Source organism: Diceros bicornis, chromosome 10 (genome assembly GCF_020826845.1).
Source record: "Diceros bicornis minor isolate mBicDic1 chromosome 10, mDicBic1.mat.cur, whole genome shotgun sequence".
NCBI classification, from domain to species: domain Eukaryota; kingdom Metazoa; phylum Chordata; class Mammalia; order Perissodactyla; family Rhinocerotidae; genus Diceros; species Diceros bicornis.
In genome coordinates, this window is record NC_080749.1 from 35,309,492 (window position 1) to 35,335,096 (window position 25,605).

The following is a 25,605-nucleotide window of genomic DNA, read 5'->3' on the forward strand; positions in this document are numbered from 1 at the left end:
TGCTGTCCACAGACATCAGCTCCAGGGCCCAGAGCAAGGAGCAGAATGTAGAGCGCAGATCCGGAGGGGCAAAAGGAGGACATCTGACGCAGTGGGTGAGAGGAGATGGGATCTAGGGCACAAATAGAGGACGTACTGGCCTTAGGTAGGAGCATGGACAGTGCCTCTATAGGAGGGGTTCTTAATCCTATTTTATGCCATGAATCCTTTGATAGGTGAAACCTATGGACACTTCTCAAAATAATGTTTTTTGAATGCATAAAATACATAGGCATACAAAGAAAACTAGTTATATTGAAATACAATTATCAAAAATTTTTGAAATCAAATCTGTAATACCTTAATGCATGTGCTTCTTTGTTAATGCTACAAATCATAAGATCTAGCACTGGGCCTAACTACCATAATTTCAAAGTAGCGATACGTGTGTGTACAATATTCTGAGATACTGCAAAAACTGTTTCATGATATAAACATATTTCTGATGTCTACTGGTGACAAAAGCATAGGTATTGTTAATGCTACTGTGGTTTACTACCTACATTCACAGTTGAAGGAAATGCTAGATATCAGCTAAGAGTTATTAGAAATAAAGACGCATTTCTGCATGCAAGATCATGGTCACTTAGATTTAGTCCAAAGATCCATTAGGAGGAAGACAGAGTGTGAGGACACAGAAGCTGACCTGTGGAGAGATAGGTGGAAATCTGCAGGGCTCTCTTCTGCTTGCTTTGCATTTCTCAGTGAAGAAAGAGTCAAGTCATGAGCCAAGAGTGCAGATGGAGAAGTAGATGCAAGAGGTCTGAGAAGATAGGAGAAGGCATGAAGTAGTCTTCTAGGAAAGTGAGAAAGTGAAGGGACTAGGAAAATAGCATGTCATTACAAGGCAGCATCAAAGGCCCATTTGAAGTTCATGGTATGAAACTTAAGAGGAGACTGGTCAGCAAGACTGTGTTTTCCTCTGGCCATGTTCGGCTACACAATGACAAAAACAGATTAGAGCGAGAGTTGGAGTCATCAGAGGTGGGGTTTTGCCAAGTGAGAATGACAAGAGAGGGGCAAGGGAGTAGAGGATGTGTGTAAAGGAGGGATTGTAATGATAACCCATGGAATTTAGTTTGATAAGGAGGGAAGAGAGGACATTTAGGAAATGACAGCGAAAAAGTGGTCGACTCGATAAACTGAAGGTCCCACAAGGGCTCAGAGGATTGTAGAATCAGGGTATGAGAGGGATGCACTGGAGATATAGGAGATAGTGGTCAGAGAACAGAATTTTAATATAACCTTATGTGGTAAGATGTCTATATCCTAATTCTCAGAACCTCTAAATATGTTACCTTACGTGGCAAAAGGGACTTTGCACGTATGATTAAGTTAATGACCCTAAAGTGGGATATTATCCTGGATTACTAGGTGGGCTCAATGTAACCACAAGGGTCCTTAAAATGATGAGGGAGCCATAAGAAAAATAGTCAAAGAAAGAGATGTGACAATAGAAGCAGGAGCAGAGAGATGCAACATTGCCGGCTTTGAAGATGGAGGAAAGGGGCCATGAGCCAAGGAATGTGAGTGGCCTCTGGAAGCTGGAAAAGGTAAGGAAAGAGATTCTCCCCTAGAGCTTCCAGAACAAATGCATCCCTGCTGACACCTTGATTTTAGCCCAATGAGACCCATGTTGGATTCTGAACTACAGAACTATAAGATGATAAATTTCTGTTGTTTTAAGCCATTAAGTGTGTTATAATTTTTTATGGCAATGATAGAAAGCTAATACACTTTCTTTTTTTTTCCTGAGGAAGATTCTCCCTAAGCTAACATCTGCTGCTGATCTTCCTCTTTTTGCATGTGAGCCACTACCACAGCATGGCCACTGACAGACGAGTGGTGTAGGTCTGCACCCAGGAACCACACCTGGGCCACCGAAGTGGAGCATGCCAAACTTAACTAGTAGGCCACCAGGGCTGGCCTGCTAATACACCTCTTAATCAATTCAATGCAAGTTTAGATTTTGAGGAATTAAAGTATAATTCTAGATAACAAAGCACAAACAAGGAGAAGCAGTAAATAGAAGATAGCTATTTTTCTAAACTTAGTGAAATTATCTTAAGCGAATATTATTTAAGGCTAGTACAACATTTCTCTGTTTATAGTTTTCCTGCCTACATCTAAAACTTTTTTACCCCTTGCTAATGATTTTTTTTCACTCTCTTTTTTTTTTTTACCCTCTTTTCATCACCTCTATAGGCTTTTTGGTCTTTATCAGTATCTCCGCCCCCCTTTTATCTTTGTTTCCTTTGGAAGTCTTGATGAGTGAAACTTAAATAGGAAATTGAAGAATATGTGTAACTTTGAAAAGTATAATGCACTCTAGGATGTAAGGTATTATTATTGATGATAATGGTGATGATGAGTAAATCTTCTAAGATTTTCCTGAAAAAAAATTCAGATTTGCAAAATATTTAGAATGATATTAAATGCCATCTATTACCACTGACCTAGATTTCCCTATATCTCAACAGTGCAGTGAGAGGAGGATACACAGGGTCAGAGACGGGTTATAATGACTTCTAGAGATTTGGCTGAGTCATTGACAAACTTTCCTATCGATCTATAGAAATAGTTGGAAAGGAAGAGTTATACAGATAATTTCTTGAGTAAATTGCTAAGTTATCTTGTAGAACTTTTATTTGGGGGAGTGAGGAAGATCAGCCCTGAGATAACATCTGTCGCCAATCCTCTTGTTTTTTTTCTGCTGAGGAAGACTGGCCCTGGGCTAACATCCGTGCCCATCTTCCTCTACTTTACACGGGACGCCGCCACAGCATGGCTTGACAAGTGGTGTGTCGGTGCGCACGTGGGATCCAAACCCCGGGCCGTCCCAGCGGTGCGTGTGCACTTAACTGCTATGCCACTGGGCTGGCCCCTTGTAGAACATTTTTTATAACTTGATTTTCTTTATTTAATTTAGCATCCTTTTGCATATCTACTTTCGTATTCTTTATGTTCTAATAATTACACTGCATTTGAATGTTTTCAATTTAATGCCTGTTCAGATGTACTTACAGATTTTTTCTTTCTTTCTTTTTTCTTTGTCATGTTTATGTATGGGTTTGGAATGTTCTTTTTTTAAAGTAATGTTTACTTTTAATTTAATGTGATCTTTATAGCAATATCATTCTCTGAAAAGAAAACAAATGTACTGATGTTGATATATGCATATAGTCAGTATGTTATTTAATATGACATTTGAGTTAGATTTTTGGAAGAACATTTTTTGAAAAGGAAATTTTTTAGGAATATGTTTTACAACTCATCCTCCTCAAAAAAATTTTTTTCCAGGCTCTGTAATTGTGAAGGGAAGTTGTTTTCATGTCTTGTGTTGCTTTTAAAATTTCTAAAACATGTATCCACAGCTGTTTAATTTCCTTCTGAACAAATGCCCAGCAAATAAAACAACTAAAAGAAATCACATCCCACGAAACTTAAATGTATAAAAGTAAACTCTCCAGAAACACAGGTTCTTGAACCTCCTCTGGAAGAGCCACATCCTTAATAGTATTTATAAAATACAAAATAGTTTTTGAGCATCTATTTGACTGTCAAACAATTATAAATAGGACTATTACTTGCCTCACAGTGATTCTCAGGATGCCAAAGGAAAATTCACATGGTATGAGATTTAACTGAGTCAAGATGTTCATTTAAAATAAAATTATATGTACAGTACAGTACAAACACTAATTTTCACATTGCTTTCTGAAATTCTATCCCTGCTACAGTGAATGGAGATCACTCACAAAACAATCTAAAAAGAGTTCTTTTCTTTTTCCATTCTAAAATACCAAGTATTTTAGTAATCTTTTTTTTTCAAACATAAACAAAGACACTTAAAATAATAGTGTATTGATGATCACAATGGTGATAGCCTTCCATCTCACTCAGAAGAAAAGCCAAAGTCATTCCTATGACCTAGGAGACCCAAGACCCATCACGATCTGGCCCCCCATCTCATCTCCTATTTCTCCCCTCACCCCCTCCTCCACTGGTATCTCCACTCCAGCCACACTGGTGTCCTTATTGTACTTGGACACATTAGCACACTCCTGCCTCAGGGCCTTAGTCCATGCTGTTCTCTCTGCCTGGAATATTCTTCCCAGGTAGCCACATGGCTCACTCTCTCACTGCCTTCATATCTTCCTCAAAAGTCACACTCTCAATGAAGTTTTCCTGGGCCCTTTATTTCAACCATCTTCTCCCTAAAATTTCATATCTCCTTCTCTACCTTGTTATTATCCTTAGAATTCATCTCTATTTAGCATACTACATATTTTAATTATTTACCTTGGTTTGATCCTCCACTAGAACATAAGCTCCATGAGAACAGTGATTTTTGCTGTTTTTTTTTGTTTTTCACTCCTGTATCTACAGGCCTTGAAACAGAGTTGGCACATAGAAGATCCTCCATTAAATGAATGAATGGATTAGTATTAGCCTTTTATTTAGAAAGAAATACAGTTTATGAAATATGGCATATGAAATGTAACTAGCCTAAAAGTCATAAAAACAAGTGGAAAAAATGTTACCATGTGGGCTATCATAAACATTTTTACTATCTGCCAAGAGTTACGCAATAGAAAATGAATGTTTATATCCATATTAGTTAGGGTCCAGTCAGAAGAAAGAAACAACACACTAATTTGAACAGGAGATGTTTATGTAAAGAATTATTAATTACTACAGGGGAATGGAGCAACAATGAATTGGCCAATGGAAAGTAAACATATAAAGAAATATAAGCAGATATATGGAACAGCCATAACCCCTAGGGCTGAGATAGAGCACTCTAGGAAGAGTGGTCCCGGGACTGAGATCCAGACTTTACTGAAGAGAGTAACAGTGGCTCCTGGGTGGCAGAGAGTCACTGTGGTACAGTACTGGTGGAATTTGCTGGAAAGCACCCTGCCAGGGAAATCTATTCATAGAAAGGTGTCTCAGAGAAGACCCTTCATTAACAAAATCACCTGAGGTGGGTGCCAGGGGAAGCTGGGTGCTGCTGACCCTGTGGCACTGCGGGCTGGGTGCTGAAGATGGCGTGTGCACTGCAGGCACTTGCTGAACAAGCACACTGCGACTAGAAAGGAAAGCACGCCCCCACACCCCTCCATCACCCTCTACTGACAAAGCTTAACATGGTGTAAAGATGCACAAACGATAAATTTTAAAGGGCACATCTCAATTTTCACAGGGCAGGCAATGAAGTATTTAGAGCTGAGAAGCAATAAACTGAATACTAGCACAATATCTATGTCCAAAAATTATCACAATAAATACTGTACTATATTACATACCCTTGAGTACTTGGAAAAATGTATATTACCTACCCTAACCCTGTATTCTTAGAGGACTATATGGCATAGGTCAATACTTTATTCCACAGAATTACCATCTGAGATATGTAGGCATTCAGAGTATTTGAACTTTCTAAAATGAAAATGCCATCTGTGCTCAGACTCTACTGGACAAACTCATTCAAATGTTATAAGAGGTAGCTATCTTAATAAATTAATGAGCTGTTCAAGAATGGTAAATTCAAGGGTAAAAAGATAAAAGGACAAAAGGAAGACAGTTTAGAACTAGAAACATTTAATGTTAATCACAGTAGTTACAAATATGTCTTATGTTGTCATTTTTGGTGGAAAGTATCCATATTTGAACACAGTAACAGATTTGCTTAAAATAAAGTGATACACTTTGAACAGAAGTCTAAGATAAATCAATTCTAAGAAAACTTGGGTCCTTAGAGTAATGTCAGGCATGAAAATTGCCTGTTTTCTCCTAGCTCAAATTTGTGTTTGCTATGTTTCTTTTTAATCCAAAATGACCAGAATGTTCTTGGACAAGGCTGCTAAAAATTCTCTTTCAAGGGCTCTCAATCAAAGTTACACTCAAAATGTTTCCCAATAGAATCCCACACTTTCCCTTTTATAAGAGTTTATTCAAGATGTGTAAGACATAGCTCCTGCCCTAAACTCAATCTGAAAATATAAGATAGCATAGGGCTTTTAAATGTCACGGAGAATCAGAGGTTGGAGAGGTGCATAGGCAGGAGTCCTCTGCAAAACCCAGAAGGCTGGGTCTAGAAGGTTGGGTGCATTTGAAATCAACTTTTTCCACATTACTAATGTTTTTATATACCAGATAAGTATGCTTCATCAACAGTTTATTCACATCTTGTAGGCAGAAGTAGGAAAAATTGCTCCAGTATATGAGTCATTTCTTTCAAAACCAGAAAGAGCAAGGTTAGAAGGTAAAAATGATTTGAGTTGGGATGAGTCTTTTTTGTTTGTCAATTTAACAGTTATAGGTGGTCAAGTTTAAAAGGGCTATAGAAGACAATGCCGTGCTAGACAAATATTGGCATTCTAGCTAAAGTTTTAATGCTATGGGGGAAAAGCAACATGTGCTCTCTGCCTAAACAGCAGTATCTTCAGCACTGCTTATATACCTCTTCATCTAGTCAACTAAGATTTTTCTTTTTATTTTTTTTTGCTTTCAATTTAATTTAATTTTTGGCTAGTTTATCCGCTCATATTTACAAAACTTAGAATTTACAAATGATGTATTCTGAATATTCTTCCTCCTATTCGGGTTTTCCACCTACCCATTTCTATTCCTCAGGAGCTATTATTTCCAGTGTCTTGGATATCCTTCAAAAGACAGTCTAAACAAATGCATATATATATTCTATTTTTCCCTTCCCCACTCCACTTCTTATGTAGCACATTATACACACTCCTCTCTATCTTAATTAATTAATTTCATTTATGTCCATCAGCTGTACTATGATATATTGTACATAAAATACAATTCACCAAATTTATGTGTACAATTCAATGAGCTTTGATAAATGTATAGTCATATAACCACCACCATAAACATGATATAAAATATTTCTATCTCCTCAAATTGTGACCTTGTGCCTCTTTGTAGTCGATACTCTCCCCTCATCCTTTGGCCCCTGACAATACTCGAGCTTTTTCTCATTATCACTGTAGTTCTGTTTTTCCTAGAATTTCATATAAATGGAATCATATCTTATGTAGTCTTTTGTGTCTGGCTTCTTTCATTTAGCATAATTCTTTTGAGATTTGTTCATATTGTTGCTTGTGTCATTCCTTTTTATTGCTGAGTAGTATTCCATAGCATACCACAATTTATTAAGATTCCTCAGTTGATGGACATGTGCTTTTTCCAGTTTTTGAATATTATGAATGAAGCTGTTATGAATATTCATGTACAAGTCTTTATGTTGACAGATATTTTCATTTCTCTTAGGCAAATACTTAGGACTGAAATTACAGGGTTGTATGGTAAATTTATATTTAACTTTTAAAGAATCTGCCTACTATTTTCTAAAATATCTACCATTTTGTAGCCCCACCACCAATGAATAAAAATGCTACCTGGTCATATCCTCATCAAAACTCAGTGTGGTAAGTTTTTTTAATTTAGTCATTCTAGTGAATATCTAGTGGTATTAATTTGCATTTTTCTAATGGCTAATGATGTTGAGCATCTTTTCATAGGCTTATTTGCTATCCATATACTTTTCTTGGTTAGGTGTCTGTTCAAATCTTTTGCTCATTTTAAAAAAGTTATTGTTTGCCTATTTATTATTGAGTTGTAAGAGTTCTTTGCTCTGGATACAAGACCTTTGGTGGACATCTGTTTTGCAAATATTTCTATCAGTCTGTTCTTTCATTCTCTTAATAGTTTTTTGAAGAGCTGAAGTTTTAAATTTTGATGAAGTCTAATTTATCCATTTTTCTTTTATAGTTTGTGCTTTTTTAAGTCCTATTTAAGAAATATTTGCCTACTCCAAGGTTACTAAAATTTTCTCCTATGTTTTTTTTCAGAAATTTCATTTTGACATTTAGGTCAGTTAATGAGTTGATTTTCTGTATGGTATAAGGTAATGGTCAAGCTTCTTTCTTTTCTCTTTTTTTTTTTTTTTTCCTGCACCTGGATATCCAATTGTTCTAGCATCACTTTTCTAAATAAGTATCCTTTCTCCTCTGAATTGCATAGGTGTCTTGGTGGAAGTTCAACTGACCATTCATGTGTGGGTCTATTTCTGGACTCTGTTCCATTGGTCTATAGGTCTATCTTTATACCAATACCACACTCTCTTGATTACTGTAGCTTTATAATAAGCTTTGAAATCGAAAATTTTGCTAATTTCTGCTTATTTTTCAAAATTGTTTTAGCTATTCTCTCAATTTGATTGTTGTTGTTGTTCCTTTGATTTGGCCATATTCCCCTGTTTCTTTGTATGCTTTGTGCTCATTTGTCGAAATTTAGGCATTTGAAAAACCGATCAGCTTGGCTAGAGATTCTGGGGACCCCTCAAATCTTGTTCTGGGGATGTGTCTTCTCTGGACTTGTGCATGTAATTTCCCATTTAAAGAGGTTTGCCCTGTTCTTCTCAGGAGCCCATAATCTCTTTCTCCCCTGAGTGTCTGTCTGCAGTTCTGCCGTCTCTCTGGTGCTGTAACAAGCTGTGGTGCTGGCCATTGTTCTCAGCGGCCCCCAATCTGGCATCCAAATACTCCTCTATTCCTTTCCCATCAGCACTCCAGCACTTCTGGCAAGACAGAAACCAAGCCCTCAGGCAGCCCTCTGAAAAGCCAGAACATGGGATGCACATTCTGCATCCTTTTCTTTTCCTCCCAAGGGAGAAGCTGGGAGTTGGGAGTTTTCTTCTGATATTGTGATGCTATGCTGGGGACAGGTAGGGACTAGGACAAGCAAACGGAAAGAACTTTCCTACCTGCTTCCATGTGTCTCTTCTTGGCTTTGCACTCAACTGGGGTGCTGCCACCTCTTAACTGGTTTCTGGAGTTCTCACAAAGGCAATCTGGCACCATATTGTTGCTAAATCAGTGTCTCCACGGGAGCACAAGAGCTTGGAACACACTATTCTGCCATCTTGCTGATGTCACTGCTCTCGTTTATATTTTTTAATTTTGAAAAATAGTTTAAACTTACAGAAAAGTTGTAGACTATTATAATGAACCTTCACCTAGATTTACTAACAAAATATTGTTAATATTTTTGCCACATTTGTTTTATCTCTCTGTCTCTCATATAAATGAACATTTCTGAACCATCTGAAGTTAAGTTGCAGACATCACGTGTTTTACTCTAAACATTTCATGTGTATCCTTTAAGAACAGGGTCATATTTGTCAAATGATGATAAGACCAACACTCAATATCTGACACAAAAAAATAATGTTGTAAATGTTTTTCTTGTTTTCTTTTCTCATGAAAAGTCAATTTGCCTTTCTTCTTGCTTTTTAGACAACTTAAATTTTTACTCTGATATAGAATGGTAGATAAAGTGATACTATATAAACAGGAAAGCTGTTTTGTTTCCCTTGGGAAAGAGAAAAAGAATTGGCAATTATTGGGAGCTCTTGTGTACCTTGGAGCCATATCACTGGGTAGATTTTTTTTTTTAGAACATGTGTATTTTTTTTTGATGTTTTAATAGTTTTTAACATTGTAAAATTTTGGGTTGTACATTTTTGTTTGTCCATCACCATATATATGTCTCCCTTCACCCCTTGTGCCCACCCCCCACCCCCGTTGCCCCTGGTAACCACAATATAGTTTTCTCTGTCCATGTATTGGTTTATATTCTACATATGAGTGAGATCATACAGTGTTTGTCTTTCTCTTTCTGGCTTACTTCACTTAACATAATACCCTCCAGGCCCATCCATGTTGTTGCAATGGGACGATTTTGTCTTTTTTTATGGCTGAGTAGTATTCCATTGTATATATATACCACATTTTCTTGATCCAATCATCAGTTGAGGGACACTTAGGCTGCTTCCACTTTTTGGCTATAGTGAATAATGCTGCAATGAACACAGGAGTGCGTAAGCCTCTTTGGATTGTTGATTTCAGGTTCATTGGACAGATTCCCAGTAGTGGGATAGATGGATCATAGGGCATCTCTATTTTTAATTCTTTGAGGAATCTCCATACCATTTTCCATAGAGGCCGCACCAGTTTGCATTCCCACCAGCTGTGTATGAGGGTTCCTGTTTCTCCACATCCTCTCCAACATTTGTTGTTTTTTGTCTTCGTGATTATAGCCATTCTAACTGGCATGGGGTGATATCTTAGTGATGTTTTGATTTGCATTTCCCTGATGATTAGTGATGTTGAACATCTTTTCATGTGCCTATTGGCCATCTGTATATCTTCTTTGGAGAGGTGTCTGTTCATTTCCTCTGCCCATTTTTTTGATCGGGTTGTTTGTTTTTTTTGTTGTTCAGTTATGTGAGTTCTTTATATATTATGGAGATCAATCCCTTGTCAGATGTATGTCTTGCAAATATTCTCTCCCAGCTGGTGGGTTGTCTGTTCATCTTGATTCTGGTTTCGTTTGTCTTGTAGAAGCTCTTTAATCTGATAAAGTCCCACTTGTTTATTTTTTCTTTAGTTTCCCTAGTCTGGGTAGGCATGTCATCTGAAAAGATTCCTTTATGACCGATGTCAAATAGTGTGTTGCCTATATTTTCTTCTATGAGTTTTATAGTTTCAGGTCTCACCTTCAGGTCTTTGATCCATTTTGAGTTAACTTTTGTGAATGGCAATAGCAGATGGTCCACTTTCATTCTTTTGCATGTGGCTGTCCAGTTTTCCCAACACCATTTATTGAAGACACTTTCTCCATTGTATGTTCTTAGCTCCTTTGTCGAAAATTAGCTGTCCGTATATGTGTGGTTTTATTTCTGGGCTTTCAATTCTGTTCCATTGATCTGTGTGTCTGTTTTTGTACCAGTACCATGCTGTTTTGATTACTACTGCTTTGTAGTATGTTTTGAAGTCAGGGATTGTGATGCCTCTTGCTTTGTTCTTTTTTCTTAGGATTGCTTTAGCTATTCAGGGTCTTTTGTTGCCCCACATGAATTTTAGTATTCTTTTTTTATTTCCGTGAAGAATGTCATTGGGATTCTGATTGGGACTGCATTGAATCTGTAGATTGCTTTAGGTAATATAGACATGTTAACTATGTTTATTCTTCCAATCCATGTGCATGGGATGTCTTTCCATTTCTTTATGTCATCATCAATTTCTTTCAATAATGTCTTGTAGTTTTCATTGTATAGGTCTTTCACCTCCTTGGTAAGATTTATTCCTAGATATTCTATTCTTTTTGATGCAATTGTAAATGGTATTATCTTTTTGAGGTCTCTTTCTGTTAGTTCGTTATTAGCACACAGAAATGCAACTGATTTTTGTAGATTGATTTTGTACCCTGTGACTTTGCTGTAGTTGTTGATTATTTCTAATAGTTTTCCAATGGATTCTTTAGGGTTTTCTATATATAAAATCATGTCATCTGCAAATAGTGAGAGTTTCACTTCTTCGTTACCTATTTGGATTCCTTTTATTCCTTTTTCTTGCCTAATTGCTCTGGCCAAAACCTCCATTACTATGTTGAATAGGGGTGGTGAGAGTGGGCAGCCCTGCCTCGTTCCTGTTCTCAGAGCAATGGCTTTCAGTCTTTCCCCGTTGAGTATGATGTTGGCTGTGGGTTTGTCATAAATAGCCTTTATTATGTTGAGGTACTTTCCTTCTATTCCCATTTTGTTGAGAGTTTTTATCATAAATGGATGTTGTATCTTGTCAAATGCTTTCTCTGCGTCTATTGAGATGACCATGTGGTTTTTATTCTTTGTTTTGTTGATGTGGTGTATCACGTTGATTGATTTGCAGATGTTGAACCATCCCTGCGTCCCTGGTATAAATCCCACTTGATCATGGTGTATGATCTTTTTAATGTATCGCTGTATTCGGTTTGCCAATATTTTGTTGAGGATTTTTGCATCTATCACTGGGTAGATTTTTGAATAGTTCTCCTGTTTTTTAGCCAGTGTGGTACATAGTTTCTTTAATGGCCCTTCTGCTGACTATATTTACAGATATCATTATCTATAGGCTCCCACATCTTAGTGAACAGAGACACTTTTGAGTATTTCATCTACAGAGCCATAAGATGTATTGATTTCTAGCTGGTTTACTTTTTAAAGCTATCTGGAAATGTTGAGCCATATATTAGATATTTTCTAAACTGGCAATTTCACATTTTTAATTAGTTTATTTTTTATTAAATTTCCTAACTCAGGTTTGAGCCCATTTGTAAAAAGAGAAGACAAGGTTCCCTTTACTTCAGATACTGAACGTAACCCAGAATACCGTTTGCAAGTTTCCTGAAGTCTATTTTGTATTTTTATTTAAGTTACAATTTTGGATCTTTGTCTACCCTACTCTTAAAAGAAAGGCTTCTATAACTGCTTTATGTAGTATATTTTCTTTTTATATTTGAAAAATTTTCCCAGTTGAGTTTTAAAAATCTCCTCTTTTATGCCTTGCTTATTTTAGACATTTTTCCCTTTGGAAGGGCTTACGGTTAATTTAGTTGGTACAAATCTGTAGTTCAGGATAATAAGTATCTTTAAGAGTTCTGGATTCTATAGCAAAATTTTGCCCATCTCTCTGAAGATCAGGAAATTCTTTAATTATAGCCCTTAATTTGGCTCTACACCAGGTTTTTTTTATTGAGATATAATTGATAGACCAGGATTTTCATTTAACTTCAAATGTGTATCAGCTGATAAATGGATACACAAAAATGTGGTATATCCATTCTATGGAATATTATTTGGCTATAAAAAAGAATAAAGAACTAACGCATGCTTCAACATGGATGAACCTAGGAAACAGAATGTTAAGTGCCAGAAGCCAGTCACAGATGTCACATATTATATGATTCCATTTATGTAAAATGCCCAGAATAGGCAAATCTATAGAGACAGAAAGTAGATTAATGGTTGCTTGGGGATGGGGGGTGGTGTTGGGTGGAGAGCGAGGTGGTAGTTAAAAAGTATAGGGTTTTTATTTTTTTTGAGGTAACTAAAATGTTCTAAAATAGATGTTAGTGATGGTCACACAAATCTGTGTATATATTAAAAACCATCGAACCGTATACTTGAAATGGGTAAATTGTATGGAATATGAATTATCTCAATAATGCTGTTAAAAAAGGGAGGCACAAAAGGCATGACATCTATTTAATGTAAGAGAATAAATATGAAGAGTTGCTCAAATTTATTATCAGGGAAATGCAGATCAAAACCACAGTGGGATACTACTTTACACCAGTGTGACTGGTTCAAATTGAAAGTATCAAGTGTTAGAAAAAATTTGGATCCATGAGATCTCTTATCAATGAGATAAAATTACTTGTGAGATTGTAAATTGGGAACACTGCTTTGGAAAACAAGTTGTCATAACCTTATAAAGTTAAATGTTCTCAGATCCTATGACTCAGAAATTCCATCACTAAGTATATACCAACAGCAAGACATTTCTGATGAGATTGGTGGTGATATTAACAAACATGGTATTTGGTAACATATAATGAAATGTGTCAACATTGGAAAATCCACGTAACTCAATGACTTAATATTTTTCAAATGACCAGTGCATACTGACACAAAATCATGCATGGGGAAAAGATCCATTCAAAATTCAAGATAGACCAACATATTTAACGTAACAGAGGATGAAAAGTTCATTGATATGATTTCAGATTCTACATTGCAATTAATCTTTAAGAAACTATTGCTTGATGGTGTTACATCAAAGAAGAATATCCACAATTATCTGAAAGAGCTATTAAAATATTGCTCCCTCTTCCAATTACATATCTGTGCCAGGCAGAGTTTTCTTCCTGTTCTTCAACAAAACAACATAGCATAATAAATTAAAGGCAGAAGGCTTTATGAGAACTCAGCTGTCTTCTATTAAGCCAGACAAAAAAGTAAAACATTATGCCATGCTGCTCACTAATTTTTTTCATAAAACCTTGTTGTCATTAAAATATAATATTTATGTTAACATATAGTGGGTTCATTATTTTTTTATTATTATTATTATTTTTTTTTTTTTGGTGAGGAAGAGTGGCCCTGAGCTAAGATCTGTTGCCAATGTTTCTCCTTTTGCTTGAGGAAGATTGTCGCTGAGCTAACATCTGTGCCAATCTTCCTCTATTTCTCTATGTGGAATGTCACCACACCCTGGCTTGATGAGTGCTGTGTAGGTCCACGCCCAGGATCTAAACCTGTGAACCCCAGGCTGTGGAAGCGGAGCATGAGAACTCAACCACTACGCCACTGGTTCATTATTGTTTTTAAACAAATTTTTTAAATAAATTTTTTTTGTGTGTGTGAGGAAGATCAGCCCTGAGCTAACATCCATGCCAATCCTCCTCTTTTTTTTGCTGACGAAGACTGGCTCTGAGCTAACATCTATTGCCAATCCTCCTCCTTTTTTTCCCCCCCAAAGGCCCAGGTAGATAGTTGTATGTCATAGTTGCACATCCTTCTAGTTGCTGTATGTGGGATGCAGCCTCAGCATGGCCAGAGAAGCAACGCGTCAGTGTGCACCCAGGATCCGAACCCGGGCCGCCAGCAGTGGAGCACAGCACTTAACCACTAAGCCACGGGGCCGGCCCTTAAATAAATTTTTTAAAAAGTAAAACAAAGACCAAAGCAATCAGCAGAAGAATAAGCACATTAATGGCAAACACTTTCAAATGGTAGACCTCCAAAGCAAAAGGTCTAATAACCTTATTAAACACCTCAGTGTAACTACCAAATGGTACTCTTCCAACCCAAAAGGTCTAATTAATTAGAACAAAGACCTAAGCCTAGTGATCTATGCAAAGATCTACTTGGTTACACACCCTAGGATAAAAGAATAAATTCGGTAATGAGAATTCAGTGAAGACTGAGCTCAAGCAGTTATTGAGACTGACTCATCTGGCAGTGACCTAAGTGACAAACAAAGTTTGGACACAAGGGGCCCAGTAAGTGTACCTGTTGGCCCAAAGGTTACTTGCAATGCTGCCAACCAAAAGTTTCAAAACAGCCTTGGTAGAACCTCCAGAATTACCAAAAGATAATGCAACTACCACTCAATATCTGAAATAAAAAGACAAAGCTGAATTTACTGCTTACTATATTTACAGACAGGTATGCTGGTCAGGCAGAGTTTGAGCAAAGCAGACTACTGGACTCATAGGGTCTTTGGGAAGCCTGGAGTACAGGATGAGTGTCCTTTCAGAGCCATAAAAGAGTTGGCATAATCCTTAAACGGTTGGTTACTCAAGTGAAAATTGTTGATTGGTTGATAGTCTGAGGCATCTTTTTTGGAGTGAGTTCATCCTTGATTGGCTGATTTTCACAAGTGAGAGGCTGATGCTGATTGGCTGGCTTGCAAAAGCAGGTTCACTGAGGTGAGTTTTGTTATCAACTGAATGTGTTTAAAACTGGTTCTAGTTTCGACTTCGTTCTAGGGCCACAGAACAATCAATCTTTTCCTAAATCTGTGAGAATTTCTTACTCTGATTTTCTTACATAACCACAGTACAGTTATCAAATGTAGACAATTTACCATCTTTGTTCAAATTTCACTACCCCTTTAAAGCAAAATTTATTGTTTCCGAAATTTATTGATCCATGATCATGCATTGCATTTAGCTGTCAAGTCTCTTGAATCTTCTTTATTCTGAAACAGTTCCTCAACTTTCCTTTGCTTCTCATGACATTGTCATTTGAAGAATATAAGCCACTCTTTTGTTTTTCGGTTTTGTTTTGTTTTTATAGAACATACTTCAATATGGATTTTTCTGATTCTTTCCTCATGGATAGATTCAGGTTATGAATTTTTGGCAGGCATACCACAGAAGTGATGTTGTTTCCCCAGTAATCACACCAGGGAATCTCGGTGATACCAGTTTGTACCAGTTTTGGTGGTTTCCATAGGTATTTCCACTATAAAGTTACCATTTATCTCTTTTTATTTAATAAGTATCTTATGAGGAGATACTTTGAGACTGTGTTCCCCATCAGACTTTTGCTCAATGGTTTTAGCACCTACTAATGATTATTGCCTGAACCAATTATTCCTATCATCATTGCAATTTCCTAACTGTCATTCCTTGTCCTCCTTTTATTTGTTTATATTTTTAATATCAGTACAGGCTCACGAATTCGTTTTTTTTTTCTTTTTTTCTTTTTTGCTGAGGAAGACTGGCCCTGGGCTAACATCCCTGACCATCTTCCTCCACTTTATATGGGACGCTGCCACAGCGTGGCCTGACAAGCGATGCGTCAGTGCGCGCCAGGGATCCGAACCCCAGCCACCAGCAGTGGAGTGCACGCACATAACCGCTACGCCACGGGGCTGGCCCCACGAATTCGTTTTTTATTGAACAGTTTATAATCCACTGTTCCAGATTTAGCCAGTGGGAACCCTTCAAGCTGGCTCCTGAGTCTTTTTAACACTGTTCCCATCATTTTTTAAGCATTTCTTTACTTTCTGGCACAAAAAGATGTTCTAGGCTGTTCTTATACTTTCTCAGCCCCAGCCCTGGAATTACCCATTTCTCTATGGATGTCTGGTTCCTTGTAGAGAGACTTTCTTTTCCACTAAATATGTTTTAGATATCACTATATATTAGTACATAGATAGCTGCAGAGTATTATACAGTATAGCTGCACCATAATCTATTTAACATGTCCTCATTGGTTGTTTCTAATCTTTTTTTCTTACAAACAATTCTGCAATGAACAAAAGTCTCCATACTTTATTTTGCACATGAATGAGTATATTTGTTGGATAATTATCTAAAAGTAGAATTTCTGCATCAAAGACTTTGGGAACTCGTAATTTTGATGAATACTGCAAATTGTCCTCCTAGAGGTTGTATCAATTTATATTTCTACCAGTATCAATGACAGCAGACAACTAAGCTTGCAAATTTAGCTCAAAATTCTGTTTTATCCATAATACACTTAGAGGATTTAAAATTTTCAGTCATATTAGTTTATTAGAATAGGAAATTTTAGAATAGGCAATTTAAGAAAAATTTCCGGCAATCAAGAAAACTAGAACATTTAATCCTGCCCATGAGTAGCCCTAGTGATGAATTCAAACTGGATGAATTTTCTAAATTTGTAATTATGTTCTTTCTCCAGAAAGGCCTGAAGCATAACAATGAGTCACTTTCCCTTTTGACTTCTCAAGGCTGTCTGTTTCAATTATTTTTGTAGCTCTTGAGCTTCTAAAAGACTTTTGTTTTCTCCCCATGAATATGTTTTGAGATATAGGCAAAGGATTTCTGCCATACATAAGTGGGTTCTTTCGAAAATAGATATTTGTATTCTAATTACAAATAAAATTAATAGTTAAGAGTTGTCCTATGAAAGTTACAGAAAATTTGTGCCCTGAACATAGTAAGAATCTCAAACTTCGGTGCTGAAAAGAATCATTCCAGGTACATAATGCAAATGCAGATTAGGGGCCAGTTGCGTGGCCCACTGGTTAAAGTTCTGTGTGCTCCGCTTTGGCAGCCCAGGTTCATGGGCTTGGATCCCTGGCTCAAGACCTATACCAATTGCCAGCCACGCGGTGGTGGCAACCCACATACAGAGTCACATATAAAAATAGAGGAAGATTGGCACAGATGTTAGCACAAGGCTAACCTTCCTCAAGCAAAAAAATGAAGAGGATTGGCTGCGTATGCTAGCTTAGGGTGAATCTTCCTCAGCAAAAAAAAAAAAAAAAAAAAATGCAGATTATTGGCCTTGCCCTAGAACTTCTGGTTCAGCAGGCCTGAGAGGTATGGCCCAGACATTTGCCTATAAAGAAGCTTCCCTGTGATTCTGATGGAACGATCCTGGAACCACACTTTGCGAAATTATTGCTGATTGGCTGTAGCCTCATATTTTTAATGTGGGCTGAGAAACCCAGTTCAATGAAAAAGTGGTGTTTTTTTTTTTTTTGGAAGGATTCATGATTTTATAAATGTTTTACTTGAACTTGAGAAACCAATGTTTCTGTGGCTAACATTTTCTGAAATATTTGTAACACGTACCTATTTATTGTTAGCAATTTCCATGTATTAACTTACATACACCTCACAAGCCTATGAGGTGAGTGCAATTACTCCCATTTTTCAGATAAGGAAACTGAAGCACAAGAGGTTGAGTAACTTGCCAGTCACACAGCTAAGAAGCTGTGGAGAAAGGATTCAAATCTTATCAATCAGCCTCCAGGTGTAGCTGTTATACCATGTTGCCTCTCTCTTCCATTTGAACTTGAAGGGGCTCAATTTCCTCATTTAAAATGGAGTTGGTTTGGTCATTAACAGTAGGAACTCTTTGCCCAGCTCAATGGAAAGAGTCAAACTATTTATCCAGATAAGACCTTAGGTTTGTTAAAGGATTAAAGTACTTCTTAGTTAATATAATTTGATAACATTGTGGAGTACATCTGAATGTGAGGGTAGTAGATTTCATGCTAGTCATAGGGCATGTTATTAGCTGGGTATATTTACGGTATATGAACCAGTGACAAGATAAAAGAATCTTGAAAAAAAATTTTTTTGTCCGTCAGGCTATCTTTTAGCAACACAGAATTGAAAAGCTAAAAAGACCTCAAACTGTGGCTTTCTGTAAATAAATCCGGTAAAACAGTTATCATGTTGGGTAATGTTTCAAATGTCTCTCAGAACTCTTATACTCCACAATTTTTAAATGACAAAAATCAAACTAATTCACATATTTTACAAAAAAAATCATGAGATTTTCAATTAAAATAATTTATTCATACATTCACATAATAAACACTTACTAATACCTACTCTGTGCCAGGATTTCTGAGAGGCACTGGGTAATAATAAGTACCATTTAGTGAACTTTGATATTGGTATTTTTCTTCTCATTTTATTGATGAAGACATGGTGAAGTTAGGCATTCTTCTAGAAGATCTCAAGTTGCATAGTGGCAAAAGGAGTATTTGCATCTTTATCTATTTGACTCCACAGCTGGGCTCATTGCATTAACTCTAGTAATTTGGATTACCGATGGATACTTTATTTTACTAAAGGAATTATTATAGGAGTCCTTTATTTTATTTATTTATTTTTTTAATAAGTCTGCTTTTATTTATTTTTTTTTCCCTTTTTCTCCCCAAAGCCCTAGAAGATAGTTGTATGTGGTAGTTGCACATCCTGCTAGTTGCTGTATGTGGGACGCAGCCTCAGCATGGCCAGACAAGCGGTGCATCGGTGCGCACCCGGGATCCAAACCTGGGCCACCAGTAGCGGAGGGCGCGCACTGAACCGCTAAGCCACAGAGCTGGCCCTATAGGAGTCCTTTAAATAGTGAGCTTCCACAGGACTCTTTGTATTGAACTTTTCTTACAATGTTCAAGAGTAAATCACCATGAAAACCATACCACCACAGTGCTTTATGCAGGGTGGAGCTCACTAAATGTTGATGAATGTATGTAGCTTAAATAGATTAGCTTTGGAGTTACACATGACTACATTAAAGTTCTCTATTTTCCTCTTTAAGCTTCACATTGTTTATTTGTAAATCCAAGAAAAATACTTCTTCATCTTACAACCATCGTGAGGAATAAATAAGATACTGTATGTAAAACATCTAGCACCCAATAAAGCATTAAAAAAAAAGCAATGTTATAATCCAGAAATGATATGTTTAGGACATAAATTGAGACCCTAGGTAGATCGTAGGTGGACAGATCTAAGAATTATTAGGTAGGAAGAATCATTAGGACCACTGGGGGCAAGTAGGAGAAAGGAGTCATTGATAGACATAAGATTATAGGCTTGATATTTGCTGAGTAATGTGTGGTTAAAGACAAGAGTGGGGAAATTAGAAATTTGAGGGTACAAGGCTTTTCATCCTGAAGAAGAAGATGTTCTGAGGAGAACAAGAGATATAGGATTTGGAGAGGCAAAGAAGATAGAAATTGTGTATTAGTTGAACAAATAGATAAGATGGATGAATTAATACATAAGCAAATTAATTCAAAATATATTTATTGAGTGCCAAGTACTATGAATTTATTGCTGAGTGGGAGTAGATCCATGGTAGTGGCTTCAGAATTTCTATAAAAGAGAAGCTTGGGAGTAGTAACTTGGTTGGAAGGGTGTGTGAAGAAGGGTCTGGGTGGGGAATGGGATTTGTTTTGACTCTGTAATCTCTTAGCACTTTAGATCAGATTGAGAAAATACCAAAGAACAGGGAGGGGCACTGATTGAGATTATGGCTGGAACTAATTCTTCTCAGGTTAACTCTCAACTGTGCCACTGCAGGCATATACAACCAAATAATAACAAATTCAAGAGATACTCATTTTTACAGGTCTGTGTACAAACAGCCATGTCAGCATGGAGGTGGAAGCATTTAATCTTCATGAAGGGAGAGGAGATGAGAGAAGGATTTCATAAAAGGTGTGATTTTAGTTGACTCTTATCACACTTGAAAAACTGAATTAATGTTCTAAACACAAGGAACAACATAGACCTTCAAAGACATAGAAAAGTTAGAGATCCTGGCAGACTATTCAGAACCTGGCTGGAAGTGGGGGTAAGGATGGAGATGAAGAGTGAGCAGTGGCCCAATCATAATAGGCTTGTGTGTTATGCCAAGAGTTCTGAAATTCATCCTGTGATTGACAGGAACCGCTGAGGGAGGTCAGGCATGAGCGTGACAATGATAAAATATTACATAACATTTTAGGAAGATCATGAGACTATACATTTGAAAGAGGTACAAGCAACATGACCACCCCAACCTCTTCTTTATAAATGAAAAATTAGGAAAAAAAACAAATAAAAACAAAGGCCCCGTATACACAAATGGGGAGAGACACAAAAAATAGGTATATAATATCAGGCAGTGATAAGTGCTAGAAAGAAGAATAAAGTGGAATAAGGCACATAGGATCGGGTGGAAGCACTTATCTTAAGGCAAACAAATTCTTTCCACTAATCTCATAGCCATCATAAAAAATTATAGGGTTTCAAGTTTCTCCCTCACTTTCCAACACAACAGCTCCACTATATTGAAATCTAAATGTTGCAAACCTGTCCATATATTTCACTCATTGTCTAATAACTTCTTTACCTTCTTAAATATCTATGTTATCTTGCCAAAGCCCAGAAAATGAGGAGCAAATTCTCCTCCGAAGGTTAAAGAATTTGTTACCAAGTTGCACTGAAAACCTATCTCCGCCATTACTTCCATAGTGTGTCTACATTTCACCCAGACACAACACTTCACCATTTTTTTTTAATTTTATTTATTTATTTTTTCCCTCAAAGCCCCAATAGATAGCCATATGTCATAGTTGCACATCCTTCTAGTTGCTGTATGTGGGAGGGGGCCTCAGCATGGCCGGAGAAGCTATGCGTGGGTGCGCGCCTGGGGTCTGAACCCCGGCCGCTAGCAGCGGAGCGCGCACACTTAACCGCTAAGCCACAGGGCCGGCCCCTCTTCATCATTTTTTAAGTCTTTAATTTCCATGGCTTGGCTCACAAGTCTTGTATGTCTCCTTCCCTCTCTTCATTTTTTCGTTTAAGAAACGTTATGTATTGACTGCTTGGTTTGGCAGACACTTTGCTAGGTGCAGATAACACAGAAAAGGCCAAAACACAGCCCTGAACTCTGGAGCTGATTGTTGTACTGTGTGTGGGCAAGCGGAGGCTCAAGCCGGGTGCCTGGAACCCGTCAGGCCAGAGTGGAAGGACCGGTTGCTTCTGGGCGTTAGATGCCTGGTTTAAAGTTGATACAATCCTGTGTGCTACGGAGAGAGTTGAGGTCCATGAAAAGGGGAGCAGCATATTAATAGTAGGAACTGACTTTCATTAGGAGTTTACTGCGGTTTCTCCAAGTGTGAAGTCCTGGCCAAGTCCCACCCTTCAACACCTGGGGCCTAAGAGACGAATACAGATCCTTGGGAGAGATCTACTGAATCACAATGTCTAAGGGCGGGGCCCAGAAATCTGCAGTTTAATTGTGAATATCCTCAGGCCATTGTTATCTACACTTAAAACTTGAGACCCATTGGCCTCACCTACCTTTTCTTACTTCACTTTCACCGAAAGTAAGTACTATTATTATCCCTGTTTTACAGAAGAGGAAACTGAGGCATAGAAAGGTTGATTAACTTGCTAAAGTCAAACAGAACTAGGGTTGGAATCTAGACAAAGCTAGACGCAGCTCTTCGTCTTAAACATCACAGTATGGTTATTTCCTCTTGCTAAACGACTTGTTGCTAATACTTGTTGCTAATACAAGCTCTGGACTTGGAGTTTGAAGACTTAATCTGAAGACCCACTAAATTTAGTGACGTAAACATGGGCGATTCACTCACCTTTTGAATTTCAAGTCCTACTCCCAAACACCCCCACCTGCAAGGTGACCTGAGGGGCGGGGCGGGGCGGGGCGGGGGAGCAGGCGGGGCAGGAGGGCGATCGATGACTTCGGCGCGCCGCTGTCGGTTGGATTGGTTCGAGCCTCTCTCGCCAGGCCTGCCCTACTCCCGCGCGCTGCTGGGCCCGCCCCCGCCGCCATCTTGGTCTAGGAGGGAGCGGGTCGCACGCGTGAGTAAACAGCCCGAGCCGGGAAAGTCGCTCTCTGGCCGCGTTCAGGTGCTGCGGCGGAGAGGACGCGGTCCTCATCTCCGTACGTGGGGGGGGGTCCAGATCGGGGTCACAGTGCTAGGCCGCGGGGAACCCTCAGTCTGGCGCGACCTCCGCCCCCTCGCGGCGAGATCTCTTGCTCCCCCGGCTTCTCCCGCCCCCCGTCGGTCTCCTCCCCCTGTTGAAAGCTGCCCGGGAAAGTGGTGGCGGGAGCGGGCCTGGGCCGGAGCGCGGCGTGGGCCTGGGTGCGTGTTGCGGAGCGCAGGACGCGGTCAGGCTCTTGGATTTGTGCGCCAGGGGCCAGGGGTGCGGACGCGGCGGGGCTGCGCGGCCGGGGGCGGACGCGGCGGGGCTGCGCGGCCGGGGGCGGACGCGGCGGGGCTGCGCGGCCGGGGGCGGGCGCGCGGGGCTGGGGCCCGGGTTCACGCTGGGCCCCCGCGGGGCTGTTTCCAGCGGTCACCGGATTTTCTCTTCCGGTGCGTGCCTCAGGGTGGCCGACATGACGGCCCCGGGTCAGAGCCCCCTCGCCCCGCTGCTGGAGACTTTGGAAGACCCTTCTGCCTCTCCTGGAGAGCAGACCGACGCTTACCTCACTCTCACCAGGTGAGGCCCGCGGGCGGTGGCGGTGCGGCGCTCTGCTGGGTCTTGGGGAGAAGATAATCGGGGCGGGGCACGAAAGACGAGTTGGTGTATTGTAGAAGTCTGGCTGCTGTGAGGACGGTGGGGTCGAGGGCCAGTTCGGGGGCGGGGGGGGGCGGTGAGGACGGTGGGGTCGAGGGCCAGTTCGGGGGCGGGGGGGGGGGGCGGTGCGTGCTAAATGACATTCCGGGTGCTGCTGCAGCGCCTAGGGTGTGTGTTTGGAATGAGGAAGCCTCCACGTGTGTCTTGCAAGGGAAGGATTTTTTTTAAAGTTTGGTTGGAAGTGGGGGAGCTGGAGGAGTGGTTTTCATGTAAGCCGCCTATGTATTGGGACAATGTGGCAACCCAGAATTGGTTTTTAAGTAGAAAACAATAACCCGACTTTGATTTTAATTGCAAATGCTTCACAATATTTTTTCCCCTGCAAACCAAATTTTTGAGTTATCTGGAAATTGCTAGGAAAGCATAACAACTGATCCAAAACGATAAAGATTTAGTAAGTTTGGGACTAGTGATAGGTTTCCCTGTTCCCTCTTCACATAGTGAAAATTATCGAAACGTGTGCGCTGTGGATGCAAACGTTTTCTGAGGGGTTTTTTCCGTCTATTTCAGATGTATATTGCATGATATATTGTATGTATTCTTTACTCGTGTAAGCACTGGGTCACTTAATTTGCCAGAGTTCTAACATAAACTTTGAAAAGATTATACAGCTATTTTAGGGAGTGATTATAGTTCTTTTTGTGTCCGCTATTTGCATAAACTTATGTTCTTTGCGCTTTTAAGTCGTATGACTGGAGAAGATGGAAAAGAAGTCATTACAGAAATTGAGCAAAAACTTCCTCAGCTATACAGAGTTTTAAAGGTATGTATCTTTGTTGTTTATTAAGTAGTTTTTTACTTTGGAAAAAAGTTTTATCAGCTAACTCATAAAAGCTTTGAATCTAAACTATCAGCAAGATTATTATAGTACTACTTGAGGATTTACAATATATCAGGTACTTTCTTAATTATCTTACATGTTTTCTCTCATTTAATCCTCCATGTCTCTGTGAGGTTACTCTTTAATCTCCACTTTGCAGAAGAAATTGGTTTAACTTGCCTCAAGTTGCCCATGGTCATTTGAATTCAAAGCCCATGCTCTTAATTTAAAATCTCTTTTCCCTCCTTTGTAGGAATGTACTTCTAAGTAAATGATTCTATAATCTTGTCTTTGGTCTACTTTGTGGGTAATACTCTTTTTCTTTTTCTTTTCTTTTTTTTTCCTTTCTTTCTTTCTTTTTTTTGAGGAAGACTGGCCCTGGGCTAACATCTGTGCCCATCTTCCTCTACTTTATATGGGATGCTGCCACAGCATGGCCACAGCATGGCTTGACAAGCGGTGCGTCGTTGCGTGCTCGGGATCCAAACCTGTAAACCCTCGGGCCACCAGAGCATGCACACCTAACTGCTGCACCACCAGGCCGGCCCCCAATACTCATTTTTTTAATCTTCACTCACCTTCAGTTTTTGCCACTCTTGCCTGGTTAAAAAACTGTTATTATGGTTATCTTTTTTGCTTGTTTATAGGAGGTGGTGTAGTTTAACATCAAACTGAGGACCTATGTTCTTGTCATCATCACTTAAGTACGCTGTGGCTTTGTGACCTTCCTTAACACCTTTTAATGTCCTTGTTTTTAGAATGAAGAGGTTGAACTAAATCTCCAAAGTCCCTTTGAGTTCTTATTTTTATGTCCCTGTTTTGTGCTTTTAAACAGAAATATTCTATCAAGATGTTTATTGTACATTTTAGCATGATTTCTGGCTAAATGTTGATGCATCTGAGGTACTGCATACCCTAAGTATTCCTGTTACAGTCATCAGTGTTCATTTAAGCAGGAACTTTATTGTGTAATGTTTCAAGACTTATTAATAGTATATTAAACAATATTAATATTTTTTATCCTATTTTTCTTCATTATCCTGTTCCACATTTCAGCAGTATACATGATGTGATGAAGATATGCATCTTCATATATTTGGTATTTGAGAGCATATAGGATCAGGAACTCAACTGCATGCATTTTGAGTTAAGTTGCACTGTTTGTAGAGAGGGTTTGTAACTAAAATGCCAGATGCATAATTATTTAGAAGCATGTGGGTGGTTAATGATAGGACAGTCAACAGAAGCTTTCTGTGTGAATTATTAAGCACTGAAAGGATAATTGAATTCCTTCAGAACAGGAACCACACTAGGTGAAATATAACATGTTTCTATGTTATTGTTTAGAATTCTGCCGGTATTGTGTCTAGGAACCCACAACATTCTCAAAGATAAGACACACCACTGTTAAGGAACACTTTCATGCAATATATATTGAATAA

At 38.7% G+C, this 25,605-nt stretch overlaps 1 protein-coding gene and 1 long non-coding RNA gene across 6 annotated transcripts in view; one reads left to right on the forward strand and one right to left on the reverse strand.

Moving 5' to 3' along the window:
* Positions 1–23,309, reverse strand: part of LOC131410721 (uncharacterized) — a 56,887-nt gene extending 33,578 nt beyond the window's left edge. The window contains exon 1 of the long non-coding RNA XR_009221399.1: positions 23,192–23,309. This is a non-coding gene — a long non-coding RNA (uncharacterized LOC131410721). The remainder of the gene's footprint in view (positions 1–23,191) is intronic.
* RIF1 (replication timing regulatory factor 1) overlaps positions 22,564–25,605 on the forward strand; it is a 55,752-nt gene continuing 52,710 nt past the window's right edge. For 4 of the 5 annotated variants that reach the window (XM_058548955.1, XM_058548956.1, XM_058548954.1 and 1 more), the window contains exons 1-2: positions 23,045–23,205; positions 24,028–24,106. In XM_058548955.1, coding sequence (XP_058404938.1) covers positions 23,102–23,205; positions 24,028–24,106 — 183 coding nt within the window. In that variant the 5' untranslated portion in view covers positions 23,045–23,101. Of the gene's footprint in view, positions 22,646–23,044; positions 23,206–24,027; positions 24,107–25,605 lie in introns of those variants that run through there. The other variant, XM_058548953.1, reaches the window with a different exon arrangement.